Raw genomic sequence first — 19743 nt, 5'->3', positions numbered from 1 at the left:
ATGTCGTTCTATATGCCACTTTTTCACCGCTGTAACAGCGAAATTTCATTTTATTTACCGCTTTTGAACCCAAAATTGACAGTTTTTATACAGAAATTTTGCTTTTTTATTTACCAAAAATGTGTGCCTCTATGCATTATGTACCAGACAGTAAAAACAAACTATTGTCCGTGTGTGAAACTAGATTTCTAGAAAAACATGATTCACTTAACTTTTTGTTAAATTTCTTCAACATTATCAAATAACCATCCCAAGCAAGTGATCTAGCCGCAGTTGAAAAGGGAACATTCTTAATTGTACTCTATTTGTGAAAAGGGTTTCTGTTTTACTGTACAGTTGTCAAAGTATTGAGAGCCCTCATCACAATTTAACCTCTCTCTTTCTTACCCAAGAGACGTCACAGAACTGCTTCAGAGACTACGGGAGATTTCAGATGAAAAGTTCAGCCAAATATTTCAAACTGCTTCTGTAAAGTGTCGACAGACATTCTATTCTGAAATTGCGATTCCAAGAATTACAAACCACCAAAAAAACAAGACAACTCTACTCGTACTATTATAGAAGGGGGCATGCGCTATTGGCCTTGGGGGACAGGCGCCCCTCGCTGGACCTCTTCCGAATTTTCTTTCTGGATACGCCCCTGCAGTGAGGGCCAAGGGGCTTATCCACTGGTGGTAGAGTCCCATCGCCGCTGTTCTGTCTCTCGAGACCGTAATTTTCAAGAGGCTTTCCAATCGTCCTCTCGATGGTGGGTCAACAACGAAATTTTGGAGCTCCCAAGGGATCGAACCGAGAAACCGTCCGTGCCCCACGCGCGAGAGAAAATTAGCAAACGTAAATAGGTTCTGGATTGTAAAGAACCTTTTTATGTTTAAGTATTTCAATTCGGTCCAGGAATTTTCTCGCACAAGTTGGACCGAATTGGGGAAAAAAGATCCGGTCCTGTTACGAAACCGAATAGAATTTATGGGGTCCTGTATCTTAAGAATCCTGTCCTAAAGGTTGGATTTGATGAAGTGGATGAATGTACAAGAACACATGGACAAAACATATCCACATTAGATTTTGAAGAGGTAGACATGTTCCGAAAAGGTTACTCTTAGCAACTCGAAACGCTGTCAATTCAAGTACGAGAATTTGTCTGTTTCTCAAGCACATCAGCCCTTTCTTTGGTATTATAGTTTTTAGCTAGTAAGGAAAGTGAACTTATGGAAGAAAAAATCCAAATAACAGCAATTGTGTTTTAAGAACATGGGCTGGACAAACAGAATATGGTGTATATAATGCGCGTCACTATAATTATGATCCACATGGAGAGAAGAATTGTTACGTTCGGAAGAACTGATTGTAATTCGAGATGCAGAACGTGAGTACACATTAATTCTCCAGAAAGCCAAAACTCTTTATAAGTTTGTTTCTTCAAAATACGGCTATTACTTAGAATGAAAACTACTCTGCTAGTCTCCATCATTCAAAATGTGCGTCATTTCGCGTCCAAGCTCTATTCAACAGAGAAATTACGAATGATTGCTTGATTTTGCTTTATTTTACATCGCTTTTTCTGCAACTTTTGGCTAATTTGCAAAGATGGGGATGAGTGATGACGTGATGAACGGACATTCACAAACATCCATGCCCAAGTCAGGATTCGAACCCGAGACCCCTAGCGTTGTAGCGCGATGTGCTAACCACACTGCCACAGAGGCCGGCAAATTTCGAATGAAGTAATGACACGATCCACCGTTATGGCAATACTATCTAATATGTAATTTTGCGACCATATATTTATCAAAGAATTCCAACAAAGCCTGTGATCGCGTTGTCCTTGAATGTCTCCATAGTATGAATCGAAAGGCAGTTAACGAAAATAAAAACAAAGAGAGATTTTTACTAGGCACTTTTCAAAATTAGGAAATTACAGACTAAAATGAGAATACAAGAAAAGTGTTTGCTTTAGAATTCCTTCTACAGCAGTGGTTGTCAAACTTTTTTTCTCGTTGTACACTTTAGTCGTAAACTAAACTAAACCACTAATGTATCCCCACCATAGGTTTTCTCCGAATAGTGCGTTTTGGGGAATTTTTTGGGCTGCCTGATTGGTGGGGCGTTCTTGATATGTTGAAGGCGTGTATCTCAATAGAGCAAAATTGCATTCGGACAGTATGTGAAAAGACTAAGAAATAAATTAAAATCCTACGTTTATTGTTTTATTGGGTGTTTCTGCGTTTTCAAACTTTATGATTAAACTGTCGTGCACAATTTTGAAGTTTTTATTGTAAATGGTCAGTTTCTAGTGAGAAGGATGCGCCTGCGTAGACTGACAGTTTCTTGATGTCTGGTTGTGCACTTGAAATCAAGCAGAGTTTTGGCTCCAAACGTTGTTGTCTATTATAGATTTCGAACGAGTATTTTATTTCAGAACACATGAAACAAAGATAAGAGTGCCAGTGACAAAATCAGCATTATTTTTCCTGTTGAGTGTTAAAGTTATGAAGTCTGCTCTACACACCTGCAGGAAAAATGTCGTTTGGGTATTATAGCAATTCTATGTTGCTGCATGTTGAAAATACTTTCCTTCCGAAAGTTGGGTACTATGTTTCTTCCTGTGTGGGCTACGTTACTTCCCTCCCCAGCCAGGGAGGGACCAGGACGAAGGAATGCGAGAAGTGACAAATGAGCCCTGTATCCCTTCGACTGTACAGGGTCCATCGTCACCGAACTAATTTAGGTAACATGTGGCAGAAACTGTAGAATCCAGAGAATGACCAGGAGATGCTGTTCCCACGGTTTGGTAAAAACAACGCCGGACAATCTCATTGGGCCAGGGGGACACATGATCCAGCAAAAGCTACAGTTTTTGGGGAAATAGTTTTGAGGACGAGACTTGAAATAGAGAGTACCCGCCAAGATTTGTGAGGGACAAATTGCGCCAGTAACTTACACAGTAGAGTGCGTGCATAAGAGTTCGAACCCGAGATAGTAAGGTACCATGAAGTTGTACACGTGTGTGTGGTAAAAGTGCCAGTTTGATTAAAGTGTCAATTGGAGACACGTTTTGGTTTATATGTGACAAGTGTATCCTCTTCGTGTAAGTATGCTACGTTTAGTTGTTCATTAATTAAATATGTTAAAAATCTCTATTTGTTTCCCTTATCTGCAAGATTAAGAAATTAAGTATCTGATCACTGGTAACTGCAACGGGTAAACAAGACCAGGTAATGTTAGGTCGAGCTCTTAGCTCATAAATTCCCCTAGCTTCCCTGGCTGAATCCTGGAACGGACCGTTACTAACCCCAAAATCTGTTGTTGTATTCTCGAAATTTCTCTTCCGAACTGATCGCGTACCCCCAGAGAGCATTCAAGTGAATCTTCTTCCCGTCTGCTCTCACTGTTCTCTACATATCCGTGCTATGGAAATAAATATTTTGCTTATTTAAATACTGAAATTATGATTAATATAGTGTTCCAAGAATATATGTAAACCAAAATTACCCACTCTCGCAGTTCTTAGGAATTGAAAGAAAAGCACAAACATCTCAAGAGTACCACTTCTCTCAACCACACCATTACATTCAATTGTCAAAACCATGTATAAAGCCGACTTTGGACGAAAGCATTTCCATTAACATTTTCGCTAGCATAAATGCTACGTAAATGTTTCCAAATAACAAATAGTACTTTACACGAAAGAATTTCCGTTAGCTATTGCAATTAGAATGTATAATACATACAGCACGACAGGCACGTCGTGTTACACAGTCTATAGTGAGTGCACGGTGTTTACAATTGAAAAGCTGAAATATTCTTCCATACGTGTACAGTAAACGTTGTAAAGTATGTATTTTATCAGCGCCATTCTTCTCTACCTAAAACCATTTAATACGAAGCGATATTCCTCTCGGTTGAAAAGTTATCGTCGTTTAAAAGTGTGAAGTGATGCGTTGTTTACATCTCACGCGGCAGCCATTACAGCTGCACTCGTGACCTAGAGCTCGCCTGTGACTGGTTACGCTACGAGAAATGATTCGGACCGAGCCTATCCTTGAGAAATGTCATGAAATATGCCATGGCATCTTACTTTACACGGTAGCTTTTTGGTCATGTCATAAATGTTAAGAAAAATTCTAAGGTAAGTGTTTTCGTCAAAGGAGGGCCTAATGTGAAAGGTGAATGAAAGTACTGATGACGAGAAAAGGTGAGGTTTTCGTACAGAATAATCATGCCACAAACACAGATTTAAATTCTTCGTGTTCTCAGGCCAATTGGCATTATTTAGAGAAAGTTTCGAAATATAAGATGTGAAAAATGATGGAAAATGATGATATTTCCCCATAACTCAGAAAAAAAAAATTAAAATCTGCCATCTGCACCAAAAACTACACACGTACTCTCCTTCGTTTATTGTTTATGGGTACATTCATTTCCTCAGAGTAACTTGCGAAACTATACTTCTATTTATAACCCTAAAAATATTTTACATGAATACTGTACGAATATTTGGGCAATTAAATTTACACACAATTGTACAGGCTTGCAGCATAATATTGTTAAAACGTGTGATAGATCAATAAAAATATTCCTCCATGGTGCCTGATAGACAATGGGTTCCTTTAGGAAATACGCATACTTTTCCCGCATGTTACAAGAGGGAAATGTATACATGTTGATCTACTTCACAACAATTGTGCTTCTGAGAATATTGCAGATAGACAAAATCTAGTTATCGAAAGGGCTATAAAAAGCCGAATGTTGACAAATAAAAACTTTGCCTCTAGGGGGGTAAAATTTGAGTGTGCCTAGCAGATCGACACAGTTGCGTTAGTGAACTTGCTCGTAACATTTATTACTCTTACGAAAACTGCGACAGCTCTGCTGAAACAAAAAAAAAATAGCGCAGAACCTACCATAAGAGCGGAATAATATAGTTATGCGAAAATTATATCAATAACTTGGGGAAGTCCACTTTTGCACAAAAACTATTTCTAATTTGCACTGAAGGTATCACCTACCCGCTCATCGGCAAAATCGAGTTCCCTGAATTTTCAAAAAACTTTTAAAAAATCCTCACCACTTTAATCGTTAAACATACTAAATCAAGCGAATGAAAGAAAAAGAGCATTTGTGATATATTCCCAAACAACAAACAGTCCGGAGAAAGAAAATTAAATGTACTTTCAGTTTCAATTTTGACCTGCAAAATAATACTGCCTTTCCAGCTTCCTTTAAAAAAAAAAAATCCCTGGCCATTTCACCCTTCAGTTGAAGACCCTGACAGGACAGTAAGGAACCGAGCCGCAATCCATCACAACGTTATACCATTACTCTCAGGTCTAAATATTGATTCTGCACCACTGTGTATAACAGTACATATTTTTCAGTGTAAATAGCCGTCGCAGAGAAAGACTGATTATTATTACAGTAAGCTCAAATGAAAACTATAATTTTTCCTTATTTTCCTTTTCACACGGGAGAAAATTGTACGTATTCCAAACACACTCGGAAGGAGCTAGTATTCTTCGATCATCCCTTCAAGAAAATTTTCACTGTGGAGCAAACGTGTGCTCATACATTTCTTTCTAGACCGCTGGTACACTACACAAACACTATGATTCTGAAGAGCAAAATTCCATGTACACAATGAGGATTTGTTACTACAGAATGTTCGCACAAAAATGTTCACCTAGATATTTTCTATACAAGGTGAACAGAAATTTATATTCTTTCGTACTGAAATGAAACTGGTTCCAAAACTTCTGAAATTCTGTTACAAATTGAATAGGAGCTGTGTGAATTGGACGTTAGTTGAAGTAATATTTATGCAGAATACGTTCCTTAGGTTTATTTAATACAATTCGGATTGTATTATTTTCATGGAGAAACATTACTTTTGAAGTATTGTGTGTAGTTTCAGATACATTACTGAATTACCATTTTATACAGCAACAGTAACATCACGAAAACCGTGCACAGAAAAAATTAAAAAGTTGCGCATATATTCTTAATAATTGTCAGAAACTATGCTCTGGCAAGAATGTCAACATTTGGAGGCAGGTTATTACAGAAGCGAGGAAGCCTATAGAAAATAAAATTGAGAGCCTTGTAGTGATTTGAGAAAGAGCTTTTTGTTACTCTAATAATTGTAACTTGTTTTTATGTTACCACTGATGATATGATGCAATAATTTCTGTCTGCTAGTTCGCGACGAGCGTGTACTGAATGGATATTCAAATATCTGTTTCATGTATTATGGCAGATTATCATCTAGGTACAAAACATACTAGAACTAAAACGCATGCGCGGTTCTCTCAACGACACCCAAAAGGGAGTCTATTTTATTGTAACAAAACAAAAATGAACGCTACAATCACCTTTAGGAGGAAGTGCGTAATACACAATAGGATCTCTGAATTGTAATTCTGGAATATCTTCCACGTTTTCATGTATTGATACATCGCGAACTCTCCTTTAGATCATCTCACAGACTTGTTAAGATAGATTAATTAGGAAAAGAAAAAATACACTGAAAAACACAAATACGCAGAATTATTTTTAACATTTAGGAAAATATATCAAGCCTATTGTCTGCCAGCCACATTATAAAGCTGGGATTCCCAAACTATTTAGTTTCACGGCGCTCGTAGTGTTTCAAGATTTTTCCCAAATCATAATGCAGGCCTATCTAACACTTGCAACGCTCTGTTAGTGTGGTTGGGTTGCTTGCCTTCAGTTAAGAAGTAAACACATATTTCAAATTCAGAAACATTTTACATGCATTTTACAAGCACATATCTGGAATGATGCGATGGTCCGATTCTAAAATCCATACGTACACATACTAACAGGTAAATGTCATTTGAGTGAAAATATTTTAACATTTCGCGGAACACACTTTGGGAATCAATGTTATAAAGCAATTACTTTGTGCTCCAAACTTGGATTGTACAAACGGTATAGAAACATATCGTGGAATGAAACTAATGAAGGTACAATTTGAACTGTTCTGTGGTTTCCTAAGGCTAAATCCAATATATACATAGAATAGAGTGGAGGAGGGAATAAATTTCTTTAATAATACGACAGGCAGAAGTGTAATCCTACAAATGGTAAAGCGAGATAAAACAAAGTCCCAACACATAATTTTTCTAAAAATAGCACTACTTTCTGCAGTTAACGTACAATTATGTTTACTTCATTGTATCTCGATTTTGTTTTCTACATGTAGCAAGAGTTGTATGTAAGAGGCGGCAATGAACAATTGCGTTCAATAAGGACCTTTCTATTGTAATTTTATTGCGGTATAGAGTATAATTTTGGGCGACCGAGTTGAGTGCTGAACTAACATCGGGAACAAACCAAAAATAAAATAATTTTCTGCTTTCATCCAGAATAGACGACTAGATAGATATTTTAAGGAAATTATGTCGCATATTCTGGCACATTTAAGAAATGAATCTTTACATTATGGAACATTTAGGAAAAGAACCTTCACATTTTGGAAAATTTACAAAGTAAATCTTCACATTTTCGGAACATTTAAAAAATAAATCTTTTCATTTCGGAACATTTAAAAAATAAATCTTTTCATTTCGGAACATTTAAAAAGTAAATCTTCCCATTTCGGAACATTTAAAAAGTAAATCTTCCCATTTCGGAACATTTAAAAAGTAAATCTTCCCATTTCGGAACATGAATCTTCACATTGTGGTGCATTTAGGAAACGAATCTTCACATTGTGGTGCATTTAGGAAACGAATCTTCACATTGTGGTGCATTTAGGAAACGAATCTTCACATTGTGGTGCATTTAGGAAACGAATCTTCACATGTTGGAACATTTAGGAAACGAATCTTCACATGTTGGAACATTTAGGAAACGAATCTTCACATGTTGGAACATTTACGAAACGAATCTTCACATGTTGGAACATTTACGAAACGAATCTTCACATGTTGGATCATTTAGGAAACTAATCTTCACATGTTGGATCATTTAGGAAACTAATCTTCACATGTTGGAACATTTAAGGAAATTATGAAATTAATCTTTACATGTTGGAACATTTAAGGAAATTATGAAATTAATCTTTACATTTTGGAACATTTATGGAATGAATCTTTACATTTTGGAACATTTATGGAATGAATCTTTACATTTTGGAACATTTATGGAATGAATCTTTACATTTTGGAACATTTATGGAATGAATCTTTACATTTTGGAACATTTATGGAATGAATCTTTACATTTTGGAACATTTATGCAATGAATCTTTACATTTTGGAACATTTATGCAATGAATCTTTACATTTTGGAACAGATGGGAAATGAATATTCACATTTTTGGACATTTAGGAAATGCTCGAGATTTTAGTGCTGAATGGCCTATTTCGGAAAGGGAGGGGGCGGGGGTTCATACATATTTTCCATTTTTATAGCACTTGAATCCGCCCACGTTAATTAGCTCGTTCTCGGCAGAAAGCTAATTACAAACAGAAAAGACGTGCACTTATTCACCTCTCCCCTCCCCCCCCCCCAAAAAAAAGCTGTCTTACTACTGGGCTGCAGCAAGTATGCCGCCTCTTCCGTACACACACAATGATCTTCTTCCAGAATCACTTCCAGCCTTCCCACCCTCGCTCATCTACTTTCAACAAAACCTGTCATGCATTCAGGAAGCACAGAAGAAAAGAAACGGAAGACTGGATTCTGACGAAGGTCCACCAATGGCGATGCAGGAAAGCTCACGAGCAGTGTACCAACTGCCAACGTTTACTTGCAACGCTCCGACCTTGAGAAGCCAAATGAACACAATGAATATGGGAAGAATATCCGCCTAGGTTCCGCCAAGATTTAACACCTTTCTCTATATAGGAACTTTACAACTAATACGCTGTACACTCTTTTAACTCTATAATGGTAAATTAAGTGGAGGAAACCGGACCGTAAATTTGTTAATGTGGAAGAAATAGAGGGTGGATTCGTGCATTATTTTATGGTTGCACTTTTCTTCGGGTACTAAGCAAATGCTGAAAAATTCATCTTTTCGATCGGCCTTTCTGTATGGCCTTGACTAGAGATCGAACTAAACGGTCGATATCGGAGAAACTTTCACATGTAAATATATAAGTTTTCTGAGGTAAAGACCTAGCCAGAAACAAGGTACTTTCTAAAATGACACCCCTGCCTTGACGTGGTGCTGAAATTGCTTCTAAAATTATGTATGTACATGTTCATACAATGGAGTTACTGGTTCAATTCATTTCCTCCTGCGAGAAACTGGTGACGATATACTCTATGAGTGACAAGATTATCTGTACAAATCTAGAGATGATTAATATTCTGGCAAATGGCATGGTCTCCCACAAGAAGCATACTTTCGCTTCTAAAATAAGCAAGTCACTCTTCAATTGTACCACGTCTTAAGGAAACATCAAATTTAATATGAATTCACTGTTCAAGGTCTTATGAGGTTCATTGGTGCTAATAAAGGACTGCGTCTGCCAACACCTACCTTGGGATATCTTCCTCTAGTTCTGGTGACATTGTCATAATTTTTATTCCGATCCTCCCGGTCTTGCACTAAACAAACACAACACTATCTCCTTCCTTTTAGGCGAGCTCCATGTAACATCTAGCAGCACAACACACCGTGATCAAACTATCCACATTCTCCGTTGCTCCGGAATAAACTCTACCACATCCAGATCACACTTCACTCTCACCCCTTGCTATCGAAAATCAATTCCCCTCCGAAAATATCCGAACATGCAATTGTTATACTGTGGCAGAAACCACTGAATTACATGGGAAAACTATTTCACTCGCGGTGACGTTGCACACGAACCTTTCTCCGCTGGTACGCTGCAGCTACGAGTGGCCGCACGGCTCCTTTCAGCCAATGCTCTTCCGTGCTTTCATGGAGCGCCGCAATTGACCCGACAGGTGCTGCCATCCAGCGGCGGTTGGCTTTACCAACTTTTTGTTGCACACAACTCTGTCAAAGAGACGCCCACTGTCGGGTCGTGTTGATGCGTTTGTTCGCTTCATAGGATTTCAAGCTATTGGCAGTAAAAAATGTGCAATACGCACACAAATTCTGCAGAATAGAAATATTTTTTCTGGGAATAGAGAAATTTAGATGCTCTGCTCGGGTTAATTTACTCTAAAAACTAGTTTTCTGTCGCTATAATAATGAAAACTGTTCCAAATTGCAGCAGCAATAAACTCTACAGTACGGTGACGTATTATAGTACATTTTGTCATTCACTATCATCATATTGCATACAGCCAGCCCATGCTTAATACAATATATTCCGCATTCAAGGTCGTTCGAATCCTGGCATGGGTGTTATTTGTGAGGGTCCCTGAGTTCTTTAAGTCCACTTTATGCACAGAAAAGTTAATCAGGACTGGACTTACAGTTTAAACTGAGATCCGAACCACTATGCGCCTCCACCGGGTATCGAACCCGGGACCCCTTGATTACAAGGCAACTAGATGAACACTACGCAATCGGGGAGGCCTCTGTCCCTTCATCAATTTCATATCACTCATCCTTATTTTTGCAATTAGGCAAAAGGAGCAGAAATGAGAAGTAAAATAAAACGAAATCAATGAATCAAGTTTCTCCTCGCGAAAGAGTTGACAAAAACTACAGTAAGCTCTCTCTCTTAATTAAATTTAAAATGGGTGTTTGAGAACTAAAATTTAATAAGCAATATGTGTACAACCGAATTTAACATGAAATTAAATTTCGATCGGGACGGTATGTATGGAAAAAATTAAATGCACAACAAACAACAGGACATTAATAATTTTTCATAACCTACGAACAACTTCTTAATACAAATTTCATGATCTTAACTTAAAATACTCTTGATAATGAATACATGCCGCTATATCTCTGACGCAATTTTTTTACCTTTCATGTATTTTTTATGTAATCAATAACAAATATTACTAATAATAATATGCAGACTATTTACCGTATAAAATTTCTTATTAGAATAAGCGCGCAAAGGGGCTCTCCCGTAATATATTTCGATGTTAGAGCGTGCTCGGATATCTGAATGTCTTTACTTTTTTTATCCGAAACAGGTCCATGTCACGTCCAATTCGGATAAAGGAGATTTAGTGTAAGCTTTTCATATGATTGCATTTCTATGTTCGTTTACCTAAGGTCGCTTTTGGCCCCCGACTTTCAGCCCAATCGGGCAACCACCTGAAAAGATTGCCTTTTTGTTCGGGTTCCACAGCGATACCAGTAAATTCTTTCTCACCAGTGTGAAAAAACCGGGGTTAGGTACGACCTGCATAACAATGTGCACCAATGACGTGGAATCAAATCTGGGACCCCTTGATTGTAAGCCGACAGGAGTTGTTAACCACCCCATATCGAAGAGGAGGGTTGTTAAAATTACAGGAACCCACAAATTCTAATGGGTTCTATTGGGTTCCGCTGCAGGACCGGAACCCTTTTTTATTCGCACAAATTAAATTCGGTCCAAGTAGCGTATTGTTTCATTGAAAAAAGGTTCCTCGATTATTTTAAATTGATCCGGAAAAAAGTTTCTGGACCGAATTTAAATACTTCTAAACATAAAAAGGTTCTTTACGGTCCAGAAATCATTTACGCTTGCTGATTTTCTCAGCTGGACCGGAATTGGACTGATTTAAAATTCCTGGACCTTGAACAATCCTGCCGAGAACACACAGAAATTTCGTCAGTGATGATTTTTATCAATACTGATATTTCGGTAAAACATCGAGAATAACTTGTTCATAGAAATTGACAAATACTCCATTTTATTCTATATTACACTAATACCGTGGTATATTTATACATACTCGGATCAAAGAAGTCATCGAATCCAAGGCGCAACTAAACTTTCAACATCCTAAAACCGAAAAAAGAAAAAAAGTGCGCATTAGATTCGGTGATTGTAGTTACATTCACAAAATATCTACTCATGATCCATGGAGGGGGAAATTTTTTTATCTAATCTTGGCAGGCACAAACCTATCTATTTTCCTGGACTTTTCCAGGTTTTTGAATGTTTTTACATAATTCCCTAAACTTTGTATGACCTTTTCCCCCTCCTAAGCGATTTTCCGAGCTTTCCAAGGATTTCTAGAGTTGCCAGGTCAGGGAGAACCCTGGAATGACACCAATATGCCGATGACCCATAATTAGAATTTGTCACTGCCAAACTTAAACACTCCGTATAGGCAGCGTATCTTTCGCTGCTCCAAAAAGGAAGAATGAATTTATATATTTTTTTTAATACAGGGCGTTTAACATCGGAATAAAATTTATGACCTTAATCTGATGGATGAGTTTGTGAGTTCTTCAACAACCTCGCTTGGTAAATTTGTGAACTTACCCCATCTTTTCAAGAACAATGTTTGTTCGGAACACACCCTGGAGAGACGGACACTTACCTGAAAGAAGAGAAACAAAACATCATTTAAGAAAGTGATACATATCAACTGCTTTGAAAGCTTTACATGCTTTATACCTTTATCCATGGGCGTCGGGAAGGAGGGAGGGGTCCGTCGACCCCCTCTGGAAATTTCCATCACTCTAGTTACTTACAAAAGATCAAAAAGCTCGTTGTTTTTATTGAAGTAAAATGTGTTAAATCGAGGAAGGAAAAAGAAAAGTAAAATACATCAACCAGTTTAATTTTCATATTTTAACATTCACACCAAAGAATAAATGATTTCACAGTTTCTAAAAAATAGATGAACACTATGTCTAAAATTTATTCCAACTTACAAAGATTTTCTTGAACCAAGTGTATGAAAGTTAATAACAAAATGGAACAGCTGCGCATTTCAGTACACTAACTTATGAAATGTATAACAATAGTTTCCAGTGGGGAAAATTCCAGTGGTTCTTCTTGGAGCATGGGATATTATGTACATTAAAAATTCCCCAAAGTATCAAAAATTACTAACCAGAGGGGCTGTAAGGATGCCGTCTTGCACCAATGAAACTAACTATATGGAATACTGGGATACAAAACTATTATAAAATTGAACGAAAAAACATAGTCTGGGCAGTTGGGAGAGGCAATCCCCCCCGATCCTTCTTGTGACCTGGTCAGTTTCTTGGATTGGATAATTTCCCACAAAGTCACATACAAAAACGTGTCCTGGGTGGTGGAAGAACAGACTTTTCCGTTCCAAATATGGGGGTTTCAAAATGCAGAACGCGGCACAGTACAAAAACAGAACAGTGATTTTTCGCTTTGTGTCACCATCCACTGCCCTCGCTCGTTTGTTTCGGTACAAGTTTGGGAACTGTATACCACAAAACAGATCTCGTCACCATGACAACTGGACCAACTTGATTGGTCCAAGAGTTTATCTAACCCTTCGATAAGAGACAGAAATATACATAATTCAACTCGACTCTCATGGTACGGGGCAAGGGTGACCGCAGGGAGGGGCCGGGGGAAATGGCCCCGCTGAGATTTCTGGAAAAGAATTAATGTAATTCGAATGTTGAAATTTTAGCTATATTTTACAACAAAAAATATGTTTTTTTGCGACTTACAGGCCTTACGTTACAGCAACAATTATTATTATCATTATTATTCTTATTCAAATAGGGTTACATTTAAACTTTCAGTCTAATATCCAACTATAAAGCAGATTTTTGTCCTAAATGAATTAATATGTCACTTCTTATTTTAGACATAATAGGTATCTTAATTTTCTTATATCCCAATATGGTCATTATCCACTGGAGCCTAGTAACCTTTTATTGTGATAATAACATGTGTAATTTTACTATTAACTGTTTTTTTAACATATGTGATTACATTGTACTTTTCAAATTTGTATTTTTCTTTTAATGAAATTGGTCTTCTCACTATATTTTTTCATGTAGTACACATTTTATTATTTTTATTTTTAATTGTAATATTGTGTATATGTCATAGGCCATCACAAACTGCTGTATTAGGCATGTACGCTGTTTTTCAGCAGTAAAATCAAATAAGTATACAGTTACGCAAATATGATGGATATGCAGAATCCGAAAATTATAAATGTATGCCATTTTTAAAAAGCTACAAGTAGTAGTAGTAGTAGTAATAATAAAAGTGTAATTGACTCCCCCTCCTTCCTGAGGATCCTGCGGGTGCCCTTGGCACGGGGTATAACATTTCCTAGCGTAAACACGTTCTTGCCAATACACCGAAACCAGTGCTCCGTGCCGAAACATTTCAAGGCACTGGTTTAGATTTCACGAAAAACGCCGAGTCCCGTTTTCATTCATAGCTCCATGCTATAAATAACCCTGCAGTTGACGTGCACTTCAATTTCCGTAAGAATTACTGGCGGAAGCGACCAAAAAATTATGGTTCCGAACGGGAAAGCCGGCCACGGCGCCTGGCCGATCGGTCGGTCGCTTGTGAAGTCCCTTCCAGGAAAGGCCGCCATGTGCTTTGACCTTCGGCGCCGCAGAATTAATGGCGCGACAAGTGGTTTCTTGGACCCTGCTGGAGATACCTTCTTTCCACGGGATTGAACGCTGGCGCCAAAACACTCGTCAATGCTCGAATATCGTATAATAATATCTTTAAAACCATCTTCACTACTTCTTAATCTATTACAGTGTAAAATGACTATCACAAATTCTGTATCTGAAACTTGGAATAAATAACCACTAAATTACATGTGCAATTTGCAGCAGTCACGGTGCGGGAACCGCCTTTATGGCAGTGACCCTCTGTTGCCGCGTTTACCTACGAAGGAACTCGCGATCAAACAACAAATTAGGCCTAGTGTTTGGGCACGAAGCGACAACTCCCTCACCAAGCAGCAGTAGGGAAACAGGATCTTGTCAAAATAACAGTTCTGCGCTGTGATTGCACACTGGTTGCTGCGTCGTCCAGGGAATACAATGTACAAAGTTTCTTTATTGAAACATTTATTTCTCGTAAGTCACCAATAGAAGAAAAACTGGACAATTTTCATGTTTTCCCTTATCAACGTGTCCTGTTTCGCCTTATTGCATTTTCACCTCCCTTAATAGAATTTCAAATGATTTATGTGACACGAACTTTCTAAGGCGAAACGGAACGTCCCATTTCACCTTACACACAAAAAATTTCCCACCTGGGAATATTACCGACTTGAAGGGTAATTCACAATGGGAGCGCAGAGCTTCTGATGTTGCCTACATTGGCTCCCATTGTCCTGTCGGTTAGGTTAGGTTAATAATACATTAATAACAATGACCCTTCATGTCGATATTATTCCCTGGTGGGAACATTTTTTGTGTGTAAGGCGAAACAGGATAAGTTGAAATACGCAATAAGGCGAAACGGGATGTGCTATCAGCATAAAAAAAATCGGGGAAGTTCCCTTCCGCTTTAAAACCGAACAGAGAGAATTCATACAGGCTGAACCTCGCCCTTTAATAAAGGAAAATTGACACCTGTGAGGTTGTTGTAGTTTACAAGTAGCGGTGCAGTGAAGATTTTGGGGAATAAATGTATGTTTCACTTCTTCCGCCTGGGTGTACATAAGTGTGCATTCCTATGGTGGAGCAGCTAGACAAGCCATTGGAAAAGTCTTGGCCACACAAACAACAGTAGTTTACAAATAGTGGCACTTTACGGCTTTGTACAAGTAGTAAAAATGCCCATGTTTGTCCTTGATTTCCTTGTTCGATTACGTGAACGCAGTATCCTATTGTGTTAATCTGGGAGATGTGTAACTTGTTGTAATTCATATTTCCTTTTGCGCGGCATTTAACAAATGTTTAGTGTAAGTGTGTAACTGATTTGATAAGCCGATATTATATTTACATTTGATTCTACTTTGTGTTTAATTAATAGGTAAAATTCATCTCTGCAATATCCCTCCGGTGTATTATTTCCCTCTTTCCGATTTTAAGGCGAAACAGGATTTCCCATTCCGCCTTAAATTGAGCACTGGAGGTAACCCGGTTTGTGTGTGCTGATAAGGCATAAGGCGAAACGGGCTTAGACCAAAAATTTGACATCCAAAAAATGTGCCCCAATATAGGAATGAACCTTAAAAGAGCCGAAAATATATTTTCTTCTGCGCCTATGAGATTTGATTGTATAGTGGAACGACAGTGAAAAGAGGCTGCGTCGACCCGCGGCTCCTGTGCACCGTACTCCCGCGTCGAGGGGAGAGGCAGAGTGGAGCATGCTTCCTTATGGCCAGAGTTGAACGGAAGAAGGGAAAGGTGCGCGGGGACTTTTCGCCGAAGGTTCTTTTCATTGTGGTTGCTCTACAATTGCTACCTCAGAAATTGACACTTTACCAGAATTCAGGAAACAATCAAGCAACGATGTCTCTCTCTGATATAGGTTCCCACATCTTCCTTGGCATCTAGAATGAAAAGAGGTCTTTAAATATCAGATACGACATATAACACCCTTGCGTATCCGATATTAGGGCTTTGCCTCTTCACATATGACACCATGACACCCAAACGAAACTTCGAAGAACTCTTAAACCAAGAAAAACAAAGACGTTTCACACTTTACATTGTGCATGTAAAATTCTAAACTCTTGCTACCCTTATCAGTCAGAAATGCACGCGAAACAGACTGCAAAACTCCCCACTAGGAAATTCAATATTTTTTTGCAATACAATATAATCAATAGCACCCAGTCTCCTCAAACAAAGATGACTACATAAGGCCTATTCTTTCCACTTACTGCCGTTCCAGGACAACACTTCGTTGGCGAGAAACAATAGTTTCCGATATTAGAGCACTATCCAACACCTAATACCAAAATTTGAAGCAAATCCAAGGCTGAACTTTCAACTGAACAAAGTACATCACCTGGGTGTGCCGAACAGTAAGGTCTCCTGCTTGTGTATCCCGAATGAGTGCGACTGCATTTGGCATCATTGAAGGCGGAAACAACTAGGATGCAAGGGACATGATAAGGGATGAACATCAAGAAGGGAAGATGTTTTTCTCCCCTTCTCTTTATCTTGTTTTGGTAAAGTGCAAAAAGTGTTACCAAGTAGTTGTAGCATATATAAATTACGATTAGGGAGCGGAAGTGATGAAATGTCATATTTTTTCTGACATCTCGGACACGATGCCCATTAAATATACATAATATTACTCTTCGTCTAGAACCCAAAAAAAGGTAATTTTAAAGTGCATTTTTGACAATTTTCAGGTTTTAGGTTATTTTTCCCGATTTTCGGCATTTTCCCGTCTTTTTTCGCAATATTCGGTATATTGTTTCGTCATATTTTGTCATTTCTTTCATTTTGGTAATATTCTTGAGTCTTTTCACCAAGGTGAATTAATGCATTTTACACCAATCCATTCAGGGTATACGAATTTTTCATTAAATTGTTTTAAAATTATTCAGTCGTTTCCTTTGGAAATCCTCGTTGCATATTTTAATTGAATGTGCATGTGGTATCATTTGGTGCCTTTCTTTGAAAGCCAGATTGCATTTTGTTCAATTTCCTTTTCATTTCAATTTTTAACCTAAAACTAACAAATTTAATGGTCATTTTTTGCACTTTTTTCCCATTTTTTAGGGCATTCTATAGGTCATATACATATATTTTTTAGGACATCAACTTCCGCTCCCTAATTATGATATACGAGGTTTGATCAAAAAGTATCACACCTTAATTTTTTTTGGCTTAAACAATTGTAGTTAGGGGGGCCTGGTTTGATGCACATATGTAGGTAACCCTAATGCGCATTTTTGTTTTGTTTTTTCCTGCCTGCAGAAGCAGTCAGTCGCCAGCAGACTGCCGATAAGTGAGGATGTGTAAGTGAGCGGCGTCGGAATTTTGTTTTGACTGAAAAACTTGAACAACGCTATCGCATTAAATTTTGTGTCAAGCTTGGAGAATCCCAAGTAGAAACGATCCGCAAGATTTGACAGGCCTTCGGGGACGAAGCAATGACACCACACAGATAAAGGAGTGGTACAACCGCTTCACAGCGAAGCACGTTCTGGTAGGCCCTCAACATCCAGAAATTAGATCGTCATTGACCAAGTGAGGACCCTGGTGATGCAGGATCGTCGAATCACGATCCGAGAACTTTCAGACGAGGTGGGCATGAGCATTGGATCCGTTTATTCCATTTTGACTAATGATTTGCGCATCAGGAGAATCTCAGCGAAGTTCGTGCCGAAGCTGCTAACGATCGAGCAGAAGAAACTTTGCTTGGAGATACAGACTTTCCTGGCTAAACACAGCACACCTGTGCATCGTCAGGCTCTCTACTATCCCTGCATGGCTCCATGTGAATTCTGGCTTTTCTCCAAGCTGAAAATGCCCCTGAATAGAACCAGATTTCAGTCCAGAGAATACATCATGCAAAATGCGACGGACCAGCTGCGCGCAATCCCAAAAGAGGCGTTCCAGCGCTGCTTCCAACAGTGGGAGAACCTTTGGGAGAAGTGAGTGGCAGCCCAAGGGGACTACTTTTAAGGACACTAATGTAAGATTTGTGGTATCTGAATACACAATTTCTTTATTAATAAAGGTCGGATACTTTTTGAACAAACCTCGTACATGTTTACTGTTATTGCATGTAAGGCGTAAATCAATAATTATTAAAAATGTGTGACTAAGCAATTTCTTACTTGTATGTAAGTATGTATGTTGATTTTCTTTATTTTACTTCGCTTTTTTGTGCCACTTTTAGCTAATTTGCGAAGATGGGGATGAGTGATGCTATGATGAATGGACACTCACAAATATCCATGCTCAGGCCGGGAACAGTAATATTTCATTGTTTCTTTCATTTCATTGATTTAATTACGTTTCATTGTTTGCATTCTTGTTTTATTGGTACTGGTGTAGATCTGTTGTCGTGTTGAAAGAGAACGAGATAGAAAGCATGCAACACTGGGCAGAACTCCTCCTCCACTGGTGTGAAAGTCACGCCCTTGCGCGGTTGCAACATTTATTCGCGTAGATACCATACATCACTCTGAAGACGTCGCTGCTTTCGTGGCAACGGTGGAATCATTGACACCTACATCAACCAATCAGAGAAAGCCCCCGTTTAAATGTGGCTCCCCGGTTTCGTGATTGGCTGCCATATTTGAAGACTACTCAATGATAGAGGTAATTTGCTCTTGTGCAAATTGTCAATAGTCCTAAAGGGGGTACGGCCAGTTTCTCCAAGTGTGGGTCTACACTAGTGTTTGGAAAGTTACTTTTTACTGTTATTATTTTTATATTTTTTATTAATTTTATTATTACCCTGTACATTCACAGCTTGGAAGCGAGTCATAACTTCCGAAGCATCCAATCAACAACAGAGTCGCTGATGACATTTCAACGCAGCACCTACCGCTAATCATCTTGCTCAAGCTCCCCACCGTCAGTAGGTTTGGTCGCTTGATTCGCACAGTCGGCTGCAAACGTTCCCAAAATAATCGGAATTACAGTGGGGTCCACTAGTATTGCTCGGCAAAGTGTCCATGACTATTTTCATAAACTTTTCTACGTCATGTGTGTTTTTAAGCGATTTTTTTATGTATGCTGGTGCAGAAGTTGTTAACAGCTTGTTTCGAGTTTTCTTTTATTTCTTGAAGCTCTTATTGGGTCAAATAAAGTGCACAAACATGGAGATGCACGGCAATACTCATGGATCCGACTGTACATGAGGGGTTCCAAGCAGGGTTGTTAAAGGTCCAGGAATTGTAAATAAATTCAATTCCGGTCCAGGAGAGAAAATCAGCAAGCGTAAATGG

The 19743-nt window shown here is 38.4% G+C and overlaps 1 protein-coding gene across 3 annotated transcripts in view; it reads right to left on the bottom strand.

The window, feature by feature from the left end:
- Positions 1 to 19743, bottom strand: part of Imp (IGF-II mRNA-binding protein) — a 256323-nt gene that overhangs the window by 125764 nt on the left and 110816 nt on the right. Inside the window, exon 1 of one of the 3 annotated variants that reach the window (XM_083114770.1) lies at positions 9512 to 9871. The exons of the other annotated variants lie outside the window; for them this stretch is intronic. Coding sequence (XP_082970896.1) covers positions 9512 to 9549 — 38 coding nt within the window. The 5' untranslated portion in view covers positions 9550 to 9871. Of the gene's footprint in view, positions 1 to 9511; positions 9872 to 19743 lie in introns of those variants that run through there. 3 annotated transcript variants of the gene reach the window in all.

Source organism: Lepisma saccharinum, chromosome 29 (assembly GCF_977018435.1).
Source record: "Lepisma saccharinum chromosome 29, izLepSacc3.1, whole genome shotgun sequence".
NCBI classification, from domain to species: domain Eukaryota; kingdom Metazoa; phylum Arthropoda; class Insecta; order Zygentoma; family Lepismatidae; genus Lepisma; species Lepisma saccharinum.
This window is presented reverse-complemented; position numbering and strand designations above follow the sequence as displayed.